General features: G+C 44.1%; 1 protein-coding gene across 1 annotated transcript in view; it reads right to left on the minus strand.

Annotated features, from left to right (window-relative positions):
• Positions 1 to 1,851: 1,851 nt before the first annotated feature.
• rdh8a (retinol dehydrogenase 8a) overlaps positions 1,852 to 24,037 on the minus strand; it is a 49,829-nt gene continuing 27,643 nt past the window's right edge. The window contains exons 4-7 of the mRNA XM_063035612.1: positions 17,312 to 17,491; positions 13,866 to 13,959; positions 9,082 to 9,265; positions 1,852 to 2,212 (exon numbers count right to left, since the gene is read on the minus strand). Coding sequence (XP_062891682.1) covers positions 1,985 to 2,212; positions 9,082 to 9,265; positions 13,866 to 13,959; positions 17,312 to 17,491 — 686 coding nt within the window. The 3' untranslated portion in view covers positions 1,852 to 1,984. The remainder of the gene's footprint in view (positions 2,213 to 9,081; positions 9,266 to 13,865; positions 13,960 to 17,311; positions 17,492 to 24,037) is intronic.

Genomic DNA, 24,037 nt, shown 5'->3' on the forward strand with positions numbered 1-24,037 from the left:
TGTTTCCTATACATTTCATACAACTCCCTCTTCTTCTTTATCAGAGTTGCAATATCCCTTGAGAACCAAGGTTCCTTATTCCTATTCAATTTGCCTTTAATCCTGACAGGAACATACAAACTCTGCACTCTCAATATTTCCCCTTTGAAGGCTTCCCACCTACCAATCACATCTTTGCCAGAGAACAACCTGTCCCAATCCACGCTTTTTAGATCCTTTCTCATTTCTTCAAATTTGGCCTTCTTCCAGTTCAGAACCTCAACCCTAGGACCAGATCTATCCTTGTCCATGATCAAATTGAAACTAATGGTGTTATGATCACTGGAACCAAAGTGCTCCCCTACACAGACTTCTGTCACTTGCCCTAATTCGTTTCCTAACAGGAGATCCAATATTGCATCCCCTCTAGTTGGTCCCTCTATATACTGATTTAGAAAACTTTCCTGAACACATTTTACAAACTCTAAACCATCTAGACCCCTAACAATATGGGAGTCCCAATCAATGTATGGAAAATTAAAATCCCCTACCACCACAACTTTATGTTTCCTGCAGTTGCCTGCTATCTCTCTGCAGATTTGCTCTTCCAAGTCTCGTTGACTATTGGGTGGTCTGTAATACAATCCCACTAATGTGGCCATACCTTTCCTGTTTCTCAGCTCCACCCATAAGGACTCAGTAGACAAGCCCTCTAATCTGTCCTGCCTGAGCACTGCTGTAATATTTTCCCTAACAAGCAATGCTACTCCCCCACCTTTCATTCCTCTGCCTCGATCACATCTGAAACATCGGAACCCTGGAATATTAAGCTGCCAGTCCTGCCCCTCCTGTAGCCAAGTTTCACTAATTGCTACAACATCATAATTCCACGTGTCAATCCACGCCCTCAACTCATCCGCCTTCCCCGCAATACTCCTAGCATTGAAATATATACACCTCAGAAGATTTTTACCACCACTCACAACCTTTCTATCAGCGGATTTGCTTGAACTTTCAACATCATTTATTTTCACCCCAGCCACACTGTCAGCTCTGGCACTCTGGTTCCCATCCCCCTGCAAATCTAGTTTAAAGCCTCCTGTTGTGTTAATTCAGCTCCTAGATTTTAACCAAATTGCAAAAGCATCAAAAATTCCACTAATTAAGAGACAAGAGATAGCAGATATACTGAAAGCCGGAGCAACGATCAATTTGCTGTCGATCCGCAGCATCTACAGGAGGAAAGGAATTGTCTTTCGAAAGGAGTAAATAGTCAACGTTTTGGGCCAAGACCCTTCATCATCTTTTAATTTCTTTCCCTAGATGCTGCCTGATCTGAGTTCCTCCAGCATTTGGTATGTATTACTCAGGATTTCCAGTATCTGTAGAATCTCATGTCGACAGAAAGGGATTGTTGAATGGTTTCAACCCAAAGCACTGACAATTCCTTTCTTCCCACAGATGCTGCTCAACCTCCCGCGTCCATCCAGCAGATCTTTTATTTTACTCTTACAAAGAAACTTACTGTCAATATTTTGTCACCTTTATAGAATTCATATATAAAATCTATTTACGTAAGTACTAAAAAACTTGAACATCTTGCACAGAAATACAAAAGGCAATGCCACTATAGATGAATGTGGAGAGGATGCTTCCTATCGTGGGCGAGTCCAGGACCAGAGGACACAGCCTCAGAATACAAGGACATCCCTTTAGAACAGAGATGAGTGGGAATTTCTTTAGCCAGAGGGTGATGAATCTGTGGAATTCACTGCCACAGACAGCTGTAGAGACAGAGTCATTGGGTATATTTAAAGTGGAGGTTGACAGATTCTTGATTTGTAAGGGCATCAAAGGTTATGGGGAGAAGACAGAAGCGTGGGGCTTAGAAAGATACTAAATCAGCCATGGAGGAATGGTGGAGTAGAATCAATGGCCTAATTCTGCTCCTATGTCTTATGAATGACTTTGGTATGTCCTGAAAGCTAATTTTCCACATTTTTTGTCAGTCCGGTGAAATTGCCCCACTGCGGAAGCAGCTGCATGTGATAAGCCTGAGGAAGTTCAAACTTATCTTGAAGAGAGTTCCATGATTAAAAAGCAGGTTGTAAAAACTTCGAACAGACAGATTTCCCGTATTGTCAGCATACTTCATTGCCGTCAACGGTGTGTAGAGCAGGTTGGTCTGGTACCGAAACACTGGTTGTTCCATTTTCATCACTTTGATGGTCGCCTTGTGAAAAAAGGAAAATTAGTGAAATACAAAAATTATTGATTTAGTCCTGGTCAATGATCACTTTTCCTACTACCTTTATACTGGAACAATTTTAAACCTCTTCCACATGTCAACCATCATTAACTTTTATTTCAGCCTGAGCGCACACCCCTCAGCATCAACGGCTCCACAGTGGAGAGAGTGGAAAACATCAAGTTCCTTGGGGTGCAGATCTCGGACAATCTCACCTGGTCCAGGAACACCACTGGGATTGTGGAACGGGCCCAGCAGAGATTGCACTTTCTGAGGAAGCTTAAACAAGCATCACTCCCCACTAACATCTTAACTACATTCTACAGAGGCGTGGTTGAGAGTGTGCTGACCTTTTGCATCACAACCTGGTACTCCAGCTGCAGTGCTGTCGACAAAAAAGCCTTGCAGAGGGTGGTTAGGGGAGCAGAGAAGGTTATTGGGGTCTCCCTACCTTCTGTCCAAGACCTCTTTCAGAGTCGATGCCTCCAGAAGACACGGTACATCATTAAAGACCCCTCACACCCTCTCCATGAACTGTTTGTTCTTCTGCCATCAGGCAAACGTTACAGGAGCATCAAAACTAAAACCACAAGGCTACTAAACAGCTTCCTCCCACAGGCAGTCAGACTGCTAAATAGCTGCTCCACCTGACTCTGCTTTGGACTCTTTTAACTTGCACTGGACACTTATAACTTGATTTTAACTGACATGTGGCTGTTGTGTTTTACTATTTATTGTTATGTTTATTATTTAGTGTTGCATTTGTTATGTTATGATTGCACTGCCCCTGAGAAACGCTGTCTCGTTCTGCCCTGCAGAGCTGATGTATGGTTAGAATGACAATAAAGTTTTTTGAATCTTGAATCTTTGAAAACAATGAGGTAATTCTTCTGAAAACTCAGCAGGTCAGGCAGTGATAGAAAAGGAGCATAATGTTTCAGTTATAAAACTTTTTCAGAACTGCCCAAGGGTCTCAAGCCTGAAACATTAATTAATTCCCTGGGTTATAAGCCTGGTAACTAACCAGAGCTAGGTTTAGGCTCCAAACCACCAGGGGGTCAGGAGCAGGTTTGCAGCCAAAGTCAAGGCTCCCTTAATTCTTTGGGTTGACAGGAAAATTGATAATGCTACTATGTTCAAAAAAAATAATGTTTGAATAATGAGTAACACTACCAGTCAGTTTTACTGTACTCATTTTGAAAATATTTTGATTTGCCCATTTAAAACTTAAATATTAGAGGCATAAAATGAGCTGTTTAAATACTCCACCACTATCAGCCACGCACAATGCCCTTTCACCTTCTCCCTTCCCACCCGAGCCCCATTTCACGAGTGAAGCAACGACTGATGTATACATCTGCTTGAGAATCCTGTAGTCCGCTCTGCAATGGGGAGAATTAAATGAATTCAGGTAATACAAGTATAAAACTTGGTGCTTAATAGTCAGCACGTTGGTTGTCAGCCTTTCTGCATTGTTTTTGTAAACTCTGTATTTCTTCCTGTAAATGCCCACAAGGAAATGAATCTGCAGGTAGTATATGGTAGCATATAGACACTACTTTAATTTTGCGCATGGACACGTTTTCACGCTGTATCCCTCTATCACCTGCTCCCACTACACTCTGAAATCGGTGGCATGGCGGTTCACACAACGCTATTACAGCTTGGGCCGTGGAAGTTCAGAGTTCAATTCTACACTTGTAAGTATTTCCCGTGAGCTTTGGGTGCTCCAGTTTCCTCCCACAGTCCAAAGACTTGCTGGTTAGTTTAATTGGTCATTGTAAATTAACCTATGATTAGGCTAAGGTTAAAGAGGTGAGCTGCTGGGCATACAGTTTGCTGGGCTGTAAGGTTGTTAAGCCAGAGGCGGTAGTGGGGACAAGCTTCCACTACCTGTTAAATGCTTCCAATGGCGTGCGCCTCAAATAGCCTCTGACAACCAAGTCCAGCTCCTGGCCTTCACGTGTGGCTTGGCTACTAACCCCAGGGGAACCATTTCTACTGACAGGAGAAGGGGCAAAGGCAGGTTACTCGCACCTTAAAACCAGTCGCTTTGGCAGTTAGGGCTTGTCAGCTGTGGTTGGCAGCTCATCTAGGAGAAGGAAAACTCCGATCTCAAACCTCTGCTGTCTTGTGGCTATACCCACTAATGGGGAAGACTTTGGGAGTAAACCCCGAGGGAAAAATCTGGAGCAGTCCTATGTTGAGTTCAACACTGTTTCACAACTCCAGCGGCGCTGCTGGTACCGAACTGTATCAGTCTCTGCCGTTCCTTCGGGTTCAACAAATGTGTGGAGAGGGGGAGTTTGCAACATGGGCAACAGCTTGTTCTCCATATCGTACTTCCCTGGTTTGCATACTCCACAGCTTGGACACAATATCCATGGTTAATTCATGGCCCTCACCTCTGGGCTGCATCTCTAAATAAAGTAAATTTTTAATTAACTTTTCCTACCACTGTAAGAAGTAGTTGAGTTGAAACATTAACCTAGAATAGATGCTGATTTTCTTTCCCCACCAGTATTATTTTTGGATTTTCAACCTCTGCAGTATTTCACTTTTGTGTATGTACCCAACTTTAATTTTCACCTTGATTAACATAGGAAAGTTAATGGGGATATCATGGTGAATTAAGGTGTTTTCTCTATGTAATTATGATGAATAATATTTGCTGAAAGGAGACATTAAACTATTTCAAATACTCTTTTTCTAAGCATTTGCTAAAATGAGGATGATTTGCTTCCATGCTCTGAATTTGTGGGATATTGTACTCTTCTTCCCCCCACCCCAGAAGGTTTTAAGAAACTCTTCGAAGTTTTTCTCCTGTTAAGTTCTTTGCTCTGACAGGTTCAGTGCAGAATATGTCGCAGGTGTCTGTCAGAACAATACAACCTGTCCGTCTGAATTCATCTCAGTGCCAAAGGCATTGGCCTGGGGGTGGCTACGACTTGATACTCAGCACACAGAGTAGCAGGGCCAGATAGTCCCCGCAGCATATAATGACACGAATGAGGAGGTGGAAGGGTGGGTTATTTTGAGGATGACACGAAGGTTGGTAGTGTGGATGGTGTAGAAGATTGTCATAGGTTACAACGGGACATTGACAGGATGCAAAATTGGCCAGTTGGAGTTCAATCTGTAAAAGTGTGAAGTAGTACACTTTAAATGGTCAAACTTGAAGGCAGAGTTACAAGGTTAATGGCAGGATTTGTAGCAATACACACACAAAATGCCGGTGGAACTCGGCAGTTCAGACAGCATCTACGGAAATGAATAAACAGTCAACGTTTCGGGCCGAGACCCTTGATCAGGGCTGGAAAGGAGGAGGGAAGATGCCAGAATAAAAAGGGCAGGAGGCTAGCTGGAAGCTAATAGGTGACCCCAGGCGGGTGGAAAAGGTTAAAGGGCTGGAGAAGAAGGAATCCGGGAGGAAAGTGGACCTTAGGAGAAGGGGACCCAGGGGAAGTTATAGGCAGGTGAGAAGAGGTAAAGGGCCAGAGTGGGGAATAGAGGAAGAGGAAGGTGGTGAACAGAGAAATTGATATTCATGCCATCAGCTTGGAAGTTCTCCATACTGAATATAGGGTGTTGCTTCTCCACCAAAAGGGTGATCTCATCTTGGCCCAGAAGGAGCCCGTGGGCCGACACGGGAATGGGGTTGGGAATCAGAATTTAAATGTTTGGCCATCGGGAAGTTCCACTTCTGGCGGATGGAGTGGAGGTGCTCAACGAAGCGTTTCCCCCAGTTTACGATGGGTCTCACCATTGTAGATGGGGCCACATCAGGAGCACCGGACACAACAGACGGCCCCGGTAGCTTCACAGGTGAAGTGTTGCCTCACCTGGAAGCATTGTTTGGGGCCCTGAATGGAGGGTGAGGGAGGAGGGGATGGGGAGGTGTGGCACTTAGGGTGCCTGCAGGTACAAGGGCTGGGAGGGAGATTAGTCGGGAGAGACAAGGGAATTACGGAAGGTGCGATCCCTGCAGAATGGGAGGGGGATAAAGATGTGTTTAGTGGTATGATCCCCTTGGAGATTGCAGAAGGTGCGGAGGCTCATGGGGTTGTAGGCAAGGACAAGAAGAACTCTATCACTGTGGCGGCGGCGGGAAGATGAGGTGAGCGCAGATGTTCGGGGAATGGAGGAGATGTGGGCAAGGGCAGCAGCAATAGTGGAGAGAGGGAAACCCTATCCTTTGAAGGAGGAGGACATCTCAGATGTCCTGGGGAGGAAAACCACATCCTGGGAACAATTGTGGTGGAGGTGACAGAAATGAGAAAAGGGAATAGCATTTTTTTTTTACAGGAGATAGGGTGGGAAGAAATATCGTCAAAATAACCATGGAAATCGGTAAGTTTATTAAAGACGTCAGTAGAAGTTTGTCTCCAGACATGGAGACAGATGAAGAAAGGGGAGGGAGAGGTCAGAAATGGACCAAATGAATTTAAGGGCAAGGTGGAAGCTTGATGGAAAGTTGATAAAATTGATGAGCTCAGCATGTGTGCACGACGCAGCACCAATACAGACATTGGTATAGCGGCGGAAACATTGGGAAGTATTACTAGAGAAGGCTTGCAACATGAACTGTTCTACAAAGCCAACGAAGAGGCAGGCATAGCTGAGGCCCATGCATGTGCCCATGGCTACCCCTCAAGTCTGGAGACAGTGGGAGGAGAGCGAAGGAAAAATTGTTGAGAGTGAGGACCAGTTCTGCCAGACAAAGGAGGGTAGTGGTGGAGGGGCATTGGGTGGTTCTTGTGTCAAGAAAGAAGTGGAGAGCTTTAAGACCTTCTTGATAGGGCTTAGAAGTGTATAGGGCTGAAAATCCATGGTGGTGAGGGCCAGGGAATTGAAAGTTATGGAGGAGATCAAGAGCATGAGAAGTGTTATGGATGTAGGTAGGAGAGGACTGAACCAAGGGGATAGAACAGAATTGAGGTATGAGGACTTGAGTTCAGTGGGGCAGAGCAGGCAGAGACAATAGGCCTACCCAGACAGTCAGGTTGGTGGCTCTTGGGTAGGATGTAGAAGCAAGCAATGCAGGGTATGGGAACTATGAGTTTGGTGGCAGTGGATAGGAATTCTCCAGAGCAGATGAGGTCGGTGATAGTGTCAGAGACAGTTTTCTGATGGTGTAGAGTGGAGTCCTCCTCGAGGAGTAGGTATGAGGAGGTGTCTATGAGTTGTCGCCTGGCCTCAACAAGGTATAGGTCTCCCCTTTGTCTGTGGGTTTGATGGTAAGGTTGGGATTGGTGCAGAGAGAGTGGAGGGCAGTGTGTTCAGCATGTGTTTAAGGAGGAGAGATGAGCGCTGAAGTCGAGACATTTGATATCTTGTCAGCAATTCGAGATGAAAAGATCCAGAGTGGGCAGAGAGGGATGTCCAAGAAGAGGAGGACGGTTGAAGACTAGAGAAGGGGTCATCACTGTGGGGAGTAGGAATTCTTGCCAACAAAGTGGGCTCAGAGATAGAGGTGACAGAAGGAGGGCTCGACGTTGTGGCGGGCGCTATACTCACTGAAGGGGAACAAAGGTAAGGCCCTTGCTGAGGACAGAACATTCTGCCTCAGAGAGGGTAAGGTCGGAGGGAATGGTGAAGACATCACAGAGACTGGAGCTGGGATTGAAGGGCAAAGGAGAGTTGAAGGTATCAAAGGAAGGGGGAGGGTTGGGGTGTTCAGGGAAGGTGGGGTAGGAGTAAGTTGGAGGCTCTGAGGACCCAAGAGGTGACGGTGGGTCCTGAAAGATGTGGGGCTGGAGACTGGTGGTGGGGAAGGGGAACCTGTGGCCCCAGTAGCAACGAGTAAAATCTCAGCCTGGAGGCGCTGGCAGTCAAGGTCCAGGCTGGAGCCAAAGCTCGAAGGTGCACAATTGGCAGTCCAAAGGCATTCGGGGTCGTAGGAACCCGCTCTCCTAGCAGTGTGGAGAAGCAGAGGGATCTTGGGATCCACGTCCACAGATCCCTCAAAGCTGCCGCAAAAGTTGATGGGATGGAAAAGAAGGCATGTTGTGTGTTGGCCTTCATTAGTCAGGGGATTACGTTCAAGAGCCATGAGGTAATGTTGCAGCTCTGTAAAACTCTGGTTAGACCACAAAGGGAGTATTAGAGCTTTACCGGCATGCTGCCTGGATTAGAGAACGTCTTTTAAGTAAAGGTTGGAGGATGAGAGGTGACTCGAGAGAGGTGTCTATAAGATGATGAGGGGGTATAGACAGAGTGGGCAGCCAACATTTTCTCCCCCCAGGGCAGCAATAGCTAATAACAGAAGACATATTTTTAAGGCGAATAGTGGTAAGTAAGTTTAGGGGAGATCCATTTGCCTTTACAGAGAGAGTGGAAGGTGCCTGGAATGCATTGCTAGGAGAGGTGGCAGAGGCTGATGCATGAACAACATTTAAGAGATTGTTAGGTAAGCACATAGATCAAAGAAAAATGGAAGGTTATGGGCGGTGTAGGAGGGTAAACTTAGATTGATCCTGGAATAAGTTAAAAGGTCAGTACTGCATGTCCGGCCAAAGGCCCTGCACTGTGCTGTAATGTTGAATGTTGTACTTTCTAATCCATTTGTATCAATCACTACATAAAGAAATTACCCTGTTTTGACCGAGGCTGTTATGGCTTGGTTTGCCCAATTACTTCAACAGATTTTGCAGTACAATAATCTGTTATGCACTATACAACCCACCCCACCACATTAGCAGATACTCTTACAAATAAAGACCACCAGAACAGAACCAATGAATGTTACAATGGTGAACAGAAAAAAATAAGACTCTTACTCAGAATTAATTGTCTTTAAGAGCAAAACTCTAAGTCTGTAACTTGTTTTGTAACCATTTTTGACAAGACCTTACCTTAGCAATGGAGTCTGGTTTCTGCCCCAGTGTCAGAAAGATGTCATGAGCCGCAGGCAGGTAGACATCTTTGAAGTACTGGATCGTCTCCACGTCCGCTCCTGGAAATTCTGAGCGTGACACTTCCTTCATGAGCTTCATTTCAAATTCTGTGTTCACAGGGCCAGGCTCAATCAGTGAAACACTGGGGAGGGGGGGGAAGAAAAAAGTATATCCTGAAGTTGGTTGTATGCTGTATGCTTCAGGAAGGAGTACAAGTACATAAACAGTATAGGCTCTTCAGGCCGCAGTGTTGTGTCTATCCTTTAACCCACTTTAAATCAATCTTACCTTTCCCTCCCCCATAGCCCTCTATTTCTCTTTCATCCATGTGCCTTTCTTAAATGTCCCTAATGTTTCTATCTCTACCACCACTCCTGCCAGCACTTTCTATGATCCTGTGTAGAAAATCTACCTCTGATGTCGCACCCTGCCCCACACGTACTTTCCTCCAAACACCCTAAAAATCATGTGTCACCATTACCGCTCTCGGGAAATAGCTGAGCTCTGTCTGACCACTCCATCTATCCCTCTTGCCATTTTGCACACCTTTATCAAGTCACCTCCCATCCTCCCTCCCTTGCTCCAAAGAGAAACGCCCTATGGTCAACCTATCCTCATAAGACACGCTCTAATCCAGGCAAATCTCTGCACCCTCTCTAAAGCTTCCACGTCCTTACTATGATGACGTGACCAGAGCTGAACATAATATTCCAAGTGTGGTCTCACCAGGGTTTCATAGAACTGCAACATTACCTTGCGATTTCAGAGTTGTATTGTACATGCATACTTTGACAATAAAATGATCCTTTGATCCTTTGCAACACACATCAAAGTTGCTGGTGAACGCAGCAGGCCAGGCAGCATCTCTAGGAGGAGGTACAGTCAACGTTTCAAGCCGAGACCCTTCGTCAGGACCAGCAACTTTGATGTGTTTTGCTTGAATTTCCAGCATCTGCAGAATTCCTCTTGTTTGCTTTGATCCTTTGACTACTTTGCTCCATTTGTACTACTAATTTATATTTTTTATATTTCTTGTAGTAACTTACAGTACTATTTTTGTGTATTGCACTATACCGCTGCTGCAAAATAACAAATTTCTCGACAATACGTCAGTGATAATAAACCTGATTGTGTTTCTCCCATCCTGGGCATTTTCCCTTCTCTTTCCCCTTCTGTCAGAGATAAACATTTGAGAGGACATACCACCAGGGTCAATGACAACTTCTATCCCATGTTATAAGATTACAGAACAGTCCCCTAGTAGGAGAATGAATTCCCGATCACTGTGTACCTCGGCACGGCCTTTGCACCTTGCCTGACTCCAGGCACTGCACCATATTCTGAATTCAGTTAATGTTTTCCTTAGTGCCACCTCAATGTGCTTTATGCATGGAATGATGTCGTGCAGAATGTAAAGCTGTCCATTCTAGTAATCTCTGGACTGCTGACCGTGTCACCCATCCGTGAGGGTAAGAATGTGATGATTTGGCAGATGAATACGTGGCTGAGGAACTGGTTCAGGGGGGCAGCGTTTCATATTTCTGGATCATCAGGATCTCTTCTGGGGAAAAAAGGATGGGTTATACCTGAATTCGAGGGGGACCAATATCCTTGTGGGCAGGTTTTCTGGAGCTGTTGGGGAGACCTTAAATGAAATTGGCAGGGGAATAGGAACCAGAGTGAGAGGGCTAAAGCCGGGGCAGTTGGTATACAAGTAATGGCAGTGTGTAGTGACACTGTGAGGAAAGATAGGGAAGAAACTGCAGTCAGTAGGATGAGTTCAAGTGTAACATGGGGGCCAATCGAAAAGGGAAATGAATACAGGATTGAAGGTGTTGTATTTGAACATATGCAGTACATGGAATAAGGTAGATGATCTTGTAGCGCAGTTGGAGATTGGCAGGTACAATGTTGTAGGCATCATGGAGTCGTGGCTGAAAGGAGATCATAATTGGGAGCTTAACATCCGATGATAGACATTGTATCAGATGGACAGACATGTAGGCAGAGGGGATGAGGCGGCTCTTTGTTTAAAAAGAGAAGTCAAATCATTAGAAAGATGTAACACAGGATTGGAAGATGTAGAATCCTTGTGGGTAGAGATAAGGAAATGCAGGGGTAAAAAGGCAATGTTGTGATAGTCACAGGGAATTTCAATATGCAGGTAGATGGGAAAATCAGGTTGATGCGAGAGATTTGTAGAAAGCCTCTGAGATGGCTTTTTAGAGCAGCATGTAGTTGATCCCTCTAGCAGAAAGGCAACTCTGGATTGGGTGTTGTGTAATGAATCAGATTTGATTAGGGAGCTTAAGGTAAAGGGACTTTAGAAGACAGTAGTCAAAATATGATAGAATTCACCCTGAAGTTTGAGGTAGAGAAGATAAGGTCAGATGTATCAGTATTCCAGTCCAATAAAGGGAATTACAGAGACACGAGAGAGGAGCTGGCCAAAGTTATTTGGAAGGGAACACTAGCAGGGATGAAGGCAGAACAGCATTGGCTGGAACTTCTGGAGGCAATTCAGAAGGTGCAGAATAGATACATCCAAAAGATGAAGAAGTTTTCTGAAGGGAGGGTGAGGCAATAGTGGCTGATAAGGAGAGAGTCAAACACAGCATTAAAGCAAAGGAGAGGGCATGGAAGTTAGCAAAAATTAGTGGGAAGTTAGAGGATTGTGAAGCTTTAAAAAAAAAATAGAAGGCAACTAAAAAGCCACGAGAAGAGAAAAGATGAAACATAATGGGAAGCTAGCCAATAATATAAAAGGGGATACCAAAGGTTTTCTCAGATATACAAAGAGTAAAAGAGAAGAGAGAGTTGATATTGGACTGTTGGTAAATGATGTTAGAGAGGTAGTAATGGGAGACAAAGAAATGGTGATGAGCTTAATGAATATGTTGTGTCAGTCTTCACTTTGGAAGACACTAGCAATTTGCCAGAATTTCTAGATTGTCAGGGAGCTGAAGTGAGTGTAGTTGCTACTACTAAGAAGAAGGTAGATAAGTCTCCTGGACTACACCCCAGAGTTCTGAAGGAGGTGGTTGAAGAGATTGTGCAGGCATTAGTAATGATCTTTCACAAATTTCTAGATTCTGGAATGGATCTGAAGGACTGGAAAATTGCAAATGTCACTCCACTCTTCAAGAAGGGAGGGAGGCAGAAGAAAGGAAATTGTAGGACTGACTTTAGTGATTGGGAAGATGTTGATCCATTATTAAGGATGAAGTTTCAGGGTACTTGGAGGCACAATGATAAAATAGGCCAAAATCAGTATGGTTTCCTTAAGGGGAAATCTTGCCTGAAAAATCTGTTGGAATTCTTTGAGGAAATAACAGATTAGGAGAGACAAAGGAGAATCAGTGGATGTTGTTTACTTGGATTTTCAGAAAGCCTTTGACAAGCTGCCACACATGAAGCTGCTTAACAAGATATGAGCCCATGGTATTACAGTAAAGGTACTAGCATGGACAGAAGACTGGCAAAGAGTGGGAATAAAGGGGCCTTTTCTGGTTGGCTAACAATGACTTGTGGTGTTCCGCAAGGGTCATTGTTGGGACCACTTCTTTTTATGTTGTATGTCAACTATTTGGGTGATGGCTTTGTGGTCATAATTGTGGACAATATGAAGATAGGTGGTGTTGAATCTGCAAAAGGACAAACAGATTGCAGAGAATGGGCAAAGAAGTGGCAGGTGGAACACAATGTAGAGAAGTGACTGGTCATGCACTTCGGTAGAGGAAATAAAGGCACAGATAATTTTCTAAACAGGGCGTAAATTCAAAAATCAGAGGTTCAAAGGAAGTTGGAAGCCCTTGTGCAGAATTCCCTAAAGGCTAACTTGCAGGTTGTGTCAGCAGTAAGGAAGGTAAATGCAATGTTAGCATTAGTTTTGAGAGGACTAGAATATAAGAGCATGGTTGTATGGTAAGGCTTTATAAAGCATTGGTAAGACCGTACCTGGAGTACTGTGAGCAGTGTTGGCTCCCTTATCTAAGGAAACATGCTGGCATCGGAGAGAGTCCAGAGGTGGTTTGCGAGAATGATTCCGGGAATGAAAAGATTAACATATGAGTATTTAATGGCTCTGGGCCTGTACTCGCTGGAGTTTAGAAGAATGAGGGGAGGATCTAATTGAATCCTATCAAACATTGGAAGGCCTTGATAGATGTGGAGAGGATATTTCCTATAGTGGGTGAGTCTAGGACCAGAGAGCACAGCCTCAGATTAGAGTACACCCATTTAGAACAGAGGTGAGGAGAAATTTCTTTGCTAGAGGGTAGGGAATCTGTAGAATTCATTGCTACAGACAGCTGTGGAGGCCGTCATTGAGTATATTTAAAGCGGAGGTTGATAGGTCAGGGTTTCAAAAGGTAGGGGGAGAAGGCAGAAGACTGAGGTTGAGAGGGATAATAAATCAGCCATAATGAAATGGTAGAGCAGACTCAATGGGCTGAATGGCCTAATTTTGCTCCTGTGTTATGGTCCCTACCTTGATACATGTGACAGTAATTAACCATGGTTTGAACCAGGCTCTGGTCACCCCTAGCCCAGGGGTCTGAAATTTGCAACAGCGGGCCCACAACCAATTGACTGTTGGCCATCCATACATCAACTACACAAGTATTTGGCTACAAACAAGATTCACAGACATTTCTTGAAGAAGCCACTGTATGGGCTTATGCTGAACAGCTCTGGGCAAACTAAAACTATTCTTGTACACACTGGTAATGATATTCACTTACTGTATATTGAACTTCAAAAGCTGAACGGCAAGGCTTTCACAAAATCCCTCCAAGGCAAACTTGGAGGCAGCATAGACATCATTGAATATAATCCCTGGGCAAAAGAAAGAATATTTTATTTGTGAATTTTCAAGACTAAATGACTTATCAGCTGCAATTTCAATATAGAACTTAAAACAGTAGAGCACAGGAAAGGGCTCTTCAACCCATAAGGTTGTGCTGAACCAAATAAAAGAAAGTAATCAAATTAATAACATAATTGGCTAACCAAATTTTCTTTCTTTTCAAATCTTTTTATTATTTTTTTCCAAAATAAACACGAGTACATTGAAGTAAACAACACTTACAATGTCTCAAGAAAAAAAAATTATACAAAGATTGAAAAAATTTTGTGATTAAAGATAAAACCCCTACTAAGTAAGAAAAGTGGGGAGAAAAGAAAAATCCCATTAGGTGTTCAACCCCAGAGCCATGCGTCATACATAAAGCTTCTAAAGATAAACATCAAACCGCCAGCAAAAGGCTAACCAAATTTTGGCGTCTATTTAGCAGTGACAAGCAAGATGGAACTTCTCCCCCCCAAATATTTCCGCTTTCCTGACACGTGAGCTACAAGAATTCACCAAGGTGCTTTCATGTTCCTGCCTGTGAAGACAGTAGGAACAGTTTCCTCAACATTCCCACAGGTTCCTATGAAGCTGATGTATCTACCGACACAGACATGGAGAATTGTGTCCCATGACACCTTTCTTAATGCTGCTGCAGGGATCATTTGCATGCTTATACGCAGTCGGGTCCAAAGAAACTAAATCTGAGAAGTACGACAGCGTAACGATAGTTACCTGACCAGCAATCAAAGATCTGCACCATTGTTCAAGAGGTACGCGTCAAATCCAACATGGTACTGTGGGACTTTAAACTTGAGTAAATAAGACATAGGACATAGAAGAGTACATCACAGGAACAGGCCATTCGGCCCACAATGTTACGCTGAACCAGCTAAAAAGCAATTCAAAAACACCCAGCCAAACACTAATCCCTCCTACCTATACCATGTCCATATCCCTCTATCTTCCTTATATACATGTGTCTATCCAAACACCTCTTAAAAGACTCTAATGGATTTGCGTCTACCACCAACGAATTCCAGGCATTCACAACTCTCTGAGTAAAAAACTTACCCCTCACATCCCCCTACCCTCATCAATCTCTCTCGTCACCTTGTCAAAAAAAAACTCAATCAAGTTGATTAGGGACACACAAAATTGTGCTGCCTAATTAAGCCATGGGTATCCAAATGCTCATATATCCTATCCCTAAGAATTTTCTCCAGCAATTTCCCTGCAACTGACGTGAGACTCTCCAGTCTATAGTCTCAGGATCTTCCCTTGTTCCCTTCTTAAGTAGGAGGTACATTAGCCACCCACCAGTCCGCTGGGACCTTGCCTGTGGCTAGAGAGGACACAGAGATACTGGTCAAGGGCCCAGCAATCTCGTCTCTTGCATCCTTCAATAACCCGAGGTAAATCCCACCAAGCCCTGGGACTGTGCACTCTCCACATGTGTGAAATGGACTTGCCAGAGAAAAGGTGTTCCCAATTAACACTTCTTAGTTCCTGCCCAATGCCCTCTTAATTTGCCCTACTCCATCTTAAAACTCTCGCACAAGGACTATACCTATCCTTATGTATAACTATCCTGAAAGACAAGGAACTGTGGTCATTGTTCCCTAAGCGTGCATCCACTGAAAGGTCAGTCACCTGGCCAAGCTCATTACCCAACACCATGTCCAGTACGCTCCCTCCTTTAACTGGACTCTCATATTGATTTAAGAAACCTTCCTGGATATACAGTACTCTGAACCTCTTACACTAAGAAGGTCCCAGTTTATATATAGAAATCAGTATACAAGGAAAATCTTGCCATCTATACAATAATTATGAATCTGCTGATTGCCCTAAGACCCAATCTGGGTCACTAATGATATCTTCAAAAGGTGATTCCTCAGAAAGGCAGCATCCATCGTTAAGGACCCTCACTGTCCAGGACATGCCCTTTTCTCATTACTACCATCAGGGAGGAGACACAGGAGACTGAAGCCTCACATTCAATGTTTTCGGAACAGCGTCTTCCCCTCTGCCTTCAGATTTCTGAATGGTCCATGAACACCACCTCACGATTCCTCCTTTTCACTATTTTTTATTGTGAAATGGCTGAACTGTACTGCTACCACAAAACAACAAATTTCACAACTACTGTCAGTGACAATAATAATAAAAAAGAGGGGCACCAGAGGGAGGTGATGGACAGACGAGAAGGGGTAAGAGGGGAGCCAGAACCTCGATTATTAAGCTGTGTCTTTTGAATTTATCCCGTAATTCACTGAACAGCACGGCCACACTGTTGCATTTCCAAAACTCTAGATCCCAGAATCTGCAGAGTTTGAAAGGCAATTCTGCCAACCATGCACGTGGCTGGTCTTTGAAAATAAAACCGAGTAACTTCCATTCCTCTGCCCCCTCACCAAGGTCAGGAGAAGTTTCCTTTTCCGTGCTTTTCCTTTCTGTTGTGTGTTGTTTCTGTGTACGTTGTGGGCATGTTACGTTGGCGCCGGAATGTGTGGCAACACTTACGTGTGTGGTCCATAGCACATCCTTGGGTTGTGTTGGTTGTTAACACAAATGGTTCATTTCAATGTAGACGTGATTAATATATGACCCTGAATATGATTTGAATGCCTTTCGGGGAAGCAATCCACTAGTCTTACCTGGGCTGGTCTACACATGTACCACTAATATGGTCAACTAGCAGCTGCCTCCACAGCTCAGGGGGCAATTGGAAATGGGCAATAAATGTCGGCATTGTTGAATTGCTAAATTGTTGATATCCACATCCCATGAACAAATTTGAAAAAGTACCTTTGAAACTTGCTTTAAGTTGTGGGGCAGAAAGGCCAATAAAGGGAAAAAAAGGAGAGGGTCTTTGGATCAAGTTGATCTCAAAGTTCAAAGTAAATACATTATTTAGTAAATATGCATTTATCATCCTGAGATTAATTTTTCTTGCAGGCATTCACAGGAAAACAAAAAAAAATACAATTAATGAAAAACTCCACAAAGACTGACAAACAATGAGTGTTCAAAAGAAGACAAATTGCAAATATATATATTTCAAAAATAAGTGATCTTTAGGGTTGGTTGGGCTTCTGGGCTTTGAATAACAGAAGGATCCAGACTTGTCGCTCGGGCTGGGTTCTCTTGTCAGGCACGAACCCGTACCCTACCAGGGGTGAGCACGTACCTGCTGTTCAGAGTCTCAAAATCCAAGCAGGGAGAAATTTTAGTGGCTTTGAACCATACCTCACTAAAACACAAATCTGAATATCCTAGCCCATTTCAGAACGCTCACCACAATCAACAAGAGAAATTTATCCATTAATCAGATACCTTGAAGTCCCATCACACTGCTCATCATAACAATGTGACCACTTTTTCTTCTCTTCATATCCGGGATCACTGCCTTGACCATCCGAACAACGCCAAAAAAGTTTGTGTCAAACATGTCCTTGATTTCTTGCATGCTTAGGCTCTCTATGGGGCCAATTTTTCCAACCCCTGCGTTGTTCACTAGACAAATAAAGTCGAAGAATTAATAGTCAAAATTGTTTAGGGCCAGCGTGGTAGCACAGCAGTTAGTGTAATGCTATTGCCTTGACAGCGTCAGCGACCCAGATTCAATTACCGCCACTATCTGTAAGGAGTTTGCACGTTCTCCCTGTGACTGCATGGGTTTCCTCCGGGTGCTCCAGTTTCCTCCCACATTCCAAAGATGTACAGGTTAATAGATTAATTGGTCACATGGGTGTAATTAGGAGGTGCGGGCTCATTGGGCTGGAAGGCCCTGTTACAGTGCTGTATCTCCAAGTGAAAAGTTTTAAAATAAGTGACAAATTAATAAAAGTACTGAAAGCAGAACGCGTTCCATTCTAATTTAAAATCGACACACTTCATGTTCCCTTGATGTGGAAATGTGTCAAGTATTATTCATGGGGTAAACATACTTAATTCTGCGGTTGAGGTAATAGAGGCTAATAATCTTGGTCCTGTTTGAAGAATTTGTCTTCAGATATGGAAGGAGTAAACCCGAGGAAAAGATAACTGTAGGTAAAACCAAAGAGGTGAAAATTATTTATAGTGTCTTTAAAGCTTAATTTTTTAATCTACAGTGCCTCTCTAGCCCTGGTTTCTTTCACATCTGACTTCCTCTAATCAACCTTCACTAGCCTCTGATTCGTTTTGTTTACGACTCTCCTCAAAACCTATAGGTCTGATAAATGGAATTGTAGGAATTTAAGGCACAGTGGGTTACTCAGCTCATTGTTCCTCCTGCTCAAAAAGGGAGCATTTGACTGAGTTTGCATCAAGCAGCCCTGGTAACATAAATGTCAATAAGCATCAAGGGGTAAAGAATCCAGCATGGAAACAGGCCAACTTCGTCCTTGCTAACCAAGATGGCCTTCTAATCTAGTTCCGCACACAAAATGCTGGAGGAACTCAGCAGTCAGGCAGCAGTTATACAGCAGAATAAGGAGCCAACATTTCAGGCCGAGACCCTTTTAAACTCAATTGGTCATATTTGGCCTACTTTCTCACCCTCTCCTTTTGATGTATTTGCCCAAGCGTCTTTTAAGTGTCACGTTTATACCTGCACTGGCAGCTCATTCTATACACCCTCCACATTGCATGAAGAAGTTGCCCCTCACATCCCTTGTAATTTTGTTAATCCCTCACCTTAAACTTTGCCCTTTCTCTGGGTAAAGGATTGCATGCATTCACTCCTCTTTGCCCCACATGATTTTATACACCACTATAACATCAACCCTCAGTCTCCTACAATGAATAAACTCCGAGCCTGCCCAACCTCTCCCTGTAACTCGAGGTCTCGAGACCTGGTAACATTGGTCAAAAGGTTGAAGTCATGCTGTCCACAAAGGAAGCTGGTTCCGGTGGCTGGTGGTCAGTCAGGGTCCCAGAACATCTCTGTGCGACTTGCTCAGGGCAGCACCCTTGGCTGCTTCATCAGTGACTTTTCTTCCATCATAAGCTCAAATTTGGGATGATCATGATAATTGCACCATGCTCAGCTCCACTTCTGATTCCACAGCAAAAAGAACAGTCCATGCGTGCACATCACAAGACCTAGAAACCTTACAGGGATTGGCTAGAGTAACATTCACACAACAGAATGTCAGATATTGAAGGGATGCAAGGGAAGAGAAGTGGACACTGTTACTATTACAAAGGAGAAGGTGCTCAAAAAGCTAAAAGACCTAAGGGTACATAAGTCACCCAGGCCAGATGAACTGCACTCTAGGGTTCTGAAAGAGGTAGCATTAGAGATCATGGTGGCATTAGTAATCATCTTTCAAAAACCCTTGGACTCTGGCATGTTGCTTTAGGACCTGGAAAATTGCAAATGTCACTCCACTCTTTAAAAAAGGAGGAAAGCAGCAGGAAGGAAATTACAGACCAGTTAGCCTGACCTCAGTGGTTGGCAAGATGTTGGAGTCAATTGTTAAGGATGAGGTGATGGAGTACTTGGTGACACAGGACAAGATAGGACAAAGTCAGCATGGTTTCCTTAAGGGAAAATCTTGCCTGTTTACCTGCTGGAATTCTTTGAGGTGATTACAAGTAGGATAGATAAAAGTGGATGTTGTATATTTGGACTTTCAGAAGTCCTTTGACAAGGTGCCACACATGAGGCTGCTTACCAAATTAAGAGCTACAGAAAGTTACAGGCATGGTTAGAGCATTGGCTGATTGGTATGAGGCAGCGAGTGGGAATAAAAGGCTCCTTTTCTAGTTGGCTGCCAGTGACTAGTGGTGTTCTGCAGGGGTCACTGTTGGGACTGCTCCCTTTTTATGCTGTATATCAATGATTTAGATGATGGAAAAGATGGCTTTGTTGCAGATAAAATGAAGATTAGTGGAGGGGTTAAGTAGTGATGAGGAAACAGATAGGCTGCAGAAGGACTTAGACAGATTAGGAGAATGGGCAAGAAAGTGGCAAATGAAATACAATGTTCAAAAATGCATGGTCAGCACCTTGGTAGTAGAAATAAATGTGCAGACTATTTTCTAAATGGGGAGAAAATCCAAAAATCAGAGTTGGAAAGGGACTTGGGAGTCCTTGTGCAAGACTCCTTAAAGGTTAATTTGCAGATAGAGTCGGAGGTGAGGAAAGCAAATGCAATGTTAGCATTCATTTCAAGATGTCTAGAATACAAGAGCAGGGATGTAATGCTGAGGCTTTATAAGGCACTGGTGAGGCCTCACCTTGCGTATTGTGAACAATTTCGGGCTCTTCATCTAAGAAAAGACGTACTGGCATTGGAAAGTGTTCAGAGGAGGTTCACAAGGATGACTCCAGGAATGAAAGGGTTATCATATAAGGTATCATATGAGCTCTGGGTCTGTACTTGCTGGAATTTAGAAGGATGAGGGGGGATCTCATTGAAACCATTTGAATATTGAAAGGCATAAACAGAGTAGATGTGGAAAGGATGTTTCCCATGGTGGGGGAGTCTAGGACAAGAGGGCATCCATTTAAAACAGATGCGGAGAAATTTCTTTAGCCAGACGGTGGTGAATTTGTGGAATTGTTACCACAGGCAGCTGTGGAGACCAAGTCACTGGGTGTATTTAAGGCAGAGCTTGATAGGTTCTTGATTGGACATGGCATCAAAGGTTACGGGGAGAAGCCGGGAGCGGGGCTGAGGGGGAAAAGAAAAGGATCAGCCATGATTGAATGGCAGGGCAGACTCGATGGACCAAATGGCCTTATTCTGGTTCTATGTCTTATAGTCTTATGGTCTCATGTGCCAGGCAATGCACATTAACAAGAACAAATTTCACAACACACCCTTGATATTCAGTGGCTTTGCCATCATCCATCAATGTTTTGGCCAGAAATTCAGGCACTGTGATGGATAGTGAGGCAGAGCCTGGTACCCTGCAGTCTGTACTTCACCTCCTGACAAGGCACAAGTCAGTTATGTGATGGAATATGTTCCACTCGCCGGATGAGCTCAGTTCCAACATCCTTCAGGCTCAATAACTTCAAGGATAGAGCACCCTCTGCATTGGTACCCCTCTGTTACAAGTCTATGAGATATAGGAGCAGAATTAGGCCATTTGGCCCATTGAGTGTGCTCCACCATTCCATCATGGCTAATTTACTATCCCTCTCAACACCATTCACCTGCCTTCTCCCTATAGCCTTTGACACACTTTCTTAATCAAGAACATATCAACCACTGCTTTAAATATACCCAATGGCTTTGACTCCACAGCTATATGTGGAAATTAATTCCACAGATTTACTATCCTCTGGCTAAAGAAGTTCCTTATCTCTGTTCTAAAGGGACATCCTTGTATTCTGAGGCTGTGCCCTCTGGTCCTAGACTCCCCCATTACAGGAAACATCCACTCTATCTAAGTCTTTCAATATTCGATAGGTTTCAATGAGATCTGCTCTCATTCTTCTAAACTCCGGCGACTACAGGCCCAGAGCCATCAAACAGTCTTCATACCTTTCATTCCTGGGATCATTCTTGAGAACCTCCTCTGGACTGTCTCCAAAGCCTACCCTTTCTTAAATAAGGAGCCCCAAACTTCTTGCAAATATATTAGCCATTCCTCCACTACCAATTCCCCCTGTATAAAATGCACCACACTTACTCAAGAGTCAGAACTTAGAGCATGGACGCAGGCTCTTCGACCTAACTCGACCACCCTGACCAGGTTGCCTGCCTGATCTAGCCCCATTTGCCTGTGTTTGCTCCACAGCCCTCTAAATCTTTTCTATCCATGTACTTATCCAAATGTCTTTTAAATGTTCTAATTTTACCCATCTCTATCACTTCCTCTGACAGCCTGCTCCATATACCCACTGGCCTTGGTGTGGAAAACTGCCACTCTTATCCCTGCTAGCGTCTTAAGTGCTACCCTTGGCCATTCACCTCCGTTCAGGGCCCCAAACAGTCCTTCTGGGTGAGGCAACACTCCACCTGCGAATCTGCTGGGGATGTCTTATTGCATCCGGTGCTCCCGATGCAGCCTCCTCTACGCTAGTGAGGGACCACTCCATCCGCCCAAAGCGGTTCCTCCTCGGAGGCCAAATATATCAATTCCCATTCCCGTTCCGACATCTCGGTCCACGGTCTCCTCTTGTGCCACGATGAAGCCACCCTCCTGGTGGAGGAGTAACACTTTGTATTCCGTCTGGGTAGCCTCTAGTTGGATGGCATGAATATAGATTTCTCCTTCCCGTAAAAAAATAATTCCCTCCCTTCTTCCCTCTTCTCACCCGCCTATCAGCTCCCCTGGGTCCCCTCCTCCTTCCCTTTCTTCTGTGGTCCTCTCTCCTCTTCTATCAGATTACTTCACCTTTCACCTTCCAGCTTCCCCTCCCCCACGTTTTATTCTGGTGTCTTCCCCCTTCCTTTCCAGTCCTGATGAAGGGTCTTGGCCTGAAACATTGATTGTTTATTCATTTCCATAGATGCTGCCTGGCCTGCTGAGTTCCTCCAGCATTTTGAGTGTGTTCCTTAGTGATTGCTATATTATTGTCATACGTAGCAAGGTACAGTGAAAAGCATGTCTTGCATACTGTTTATACAGTTCAATCATTACAGTGCACTGAGCTAGAATAAGGTAAAACAATAACAACGCAGTTATCGTAACAATACAGTGGTTGGAAAGTTGTTGGAATCAATTGTCAGGGATGAGATTACGGAGTACCTGGAGGCACGTGACAAGATAGGCCAAAGCTAAGGTGCTGCGCATGAGGGCTGCTTAGCAATGGAACTACAGGGAGGTTACGAGCACGGGTGGAGCATTGGCTGATCGGCAGAACACACAGAGTGGGAATAAAGAGATCCTATTCTGGCTGGCTGCCGGTTACCAGTGGAGTTCCGCAGGGGTCGGTGTTGGGATTGCTGCTTTTTACGATGTATGTCAATGATTTGGACAGTGGGATTAATGATCTTGTGGCTAAATTTGCCGATGATACAAAGATAGGTGGAGGAGCAGGTAGTGTTGAGGAAACAGAGAGCCTGCAGAGAGACTTAGATAGTTTAGGGGAATGGGCAAAGAAGTGGCAAATGAAATACAATGTTGGAAAGTGTATGGCCGTGCACTTTGGTGGAAGAAGTAAACAGGCAGACTATTACTTAGATGGGGAGAGAATTCAAAATGCAGAGATGCAGAGGGATTTGGGAGTCCTTGTGCAGGATACCCTAAAGGTTAACCTCCAGGTTGAGTCGGTGGTGAAGAAGGCGAATGCAATGTTGGCATTCATTTCTAGAGGTATAGAATATAAGAGCAGGGATGTGATGTTGAGGCTCTACAAGGCACTCGTGAGATCACACTTGGAGTATTGTGTGCAGTTTTTGGGCTCCTCATAAGAATATACTGACATTGGAGAGGGTTCAGAGAAGATTCACAAGAATGATTCCAGGAATGAAAGGGTTACCGTATGAGGAACATCTGGCAGCTCTTGGGCTGTATTCCCTGGAGTTCAGGAGAATGAGGGGGGGATCTCATAGAAAGATTCCAAATGTTAAAAGGCCTGAACAGATTAGATATGGCAAAGTTATTTCCCATGGTAGAGGATTCCAGAGCAAGAGGGCACGACTTCAGGTTTGAAGAATGTCCTCTTAGAACAGAGATGTGGAGAATTTACTTTAGTCAGAGGGTGGTAAATCTGTGGAATTTGTTGCCACAAGCGGGTGTGGAGGCCAAGTCATTGAGTGTATTTAAGGCAGAGATAGATAGGTTCTTGATTAGCCAGGCCATCAAAGGGTATGGGGAGAAGGCAGGGGAGTGGGGATGACTGGAAGAATTGGATCAGCCCATGATTGAATGGTGGGGCAGACTTGATGGGCAGAATGGCCTATTTCCACTCCTATATCTTATGGTCTTATAAAGTGTAAAAGGTTCATTCTAAATCTTTCCCCTCACTTTGAATCTATGCCCTCTAGTATTAGACTCCACTACCCTTGGGAAAAGACCGACCTTTCACCTTATCCCTGCTCCTCGTGATTCTATATGTCTTTATAAACTTTATAATGATCCTATGAGCACTACCTCATTATTTTTGCACTACTT

This window comes from Mobula hypostoma, chromosome 29 (genome assembly GCF_963921235.1).
Source record: "Mobula hypostoma chromosome 29, sMobHyp1.1, whole genome shotgun sequence".
Taxonomy (NCBI): domain Eukaryota; kingdom Metazoa; phylum Chordata; class Chondrichthyes; order Myliobatiformes; family Myliobatidae; genus Mobula; species Mobula hypostoma.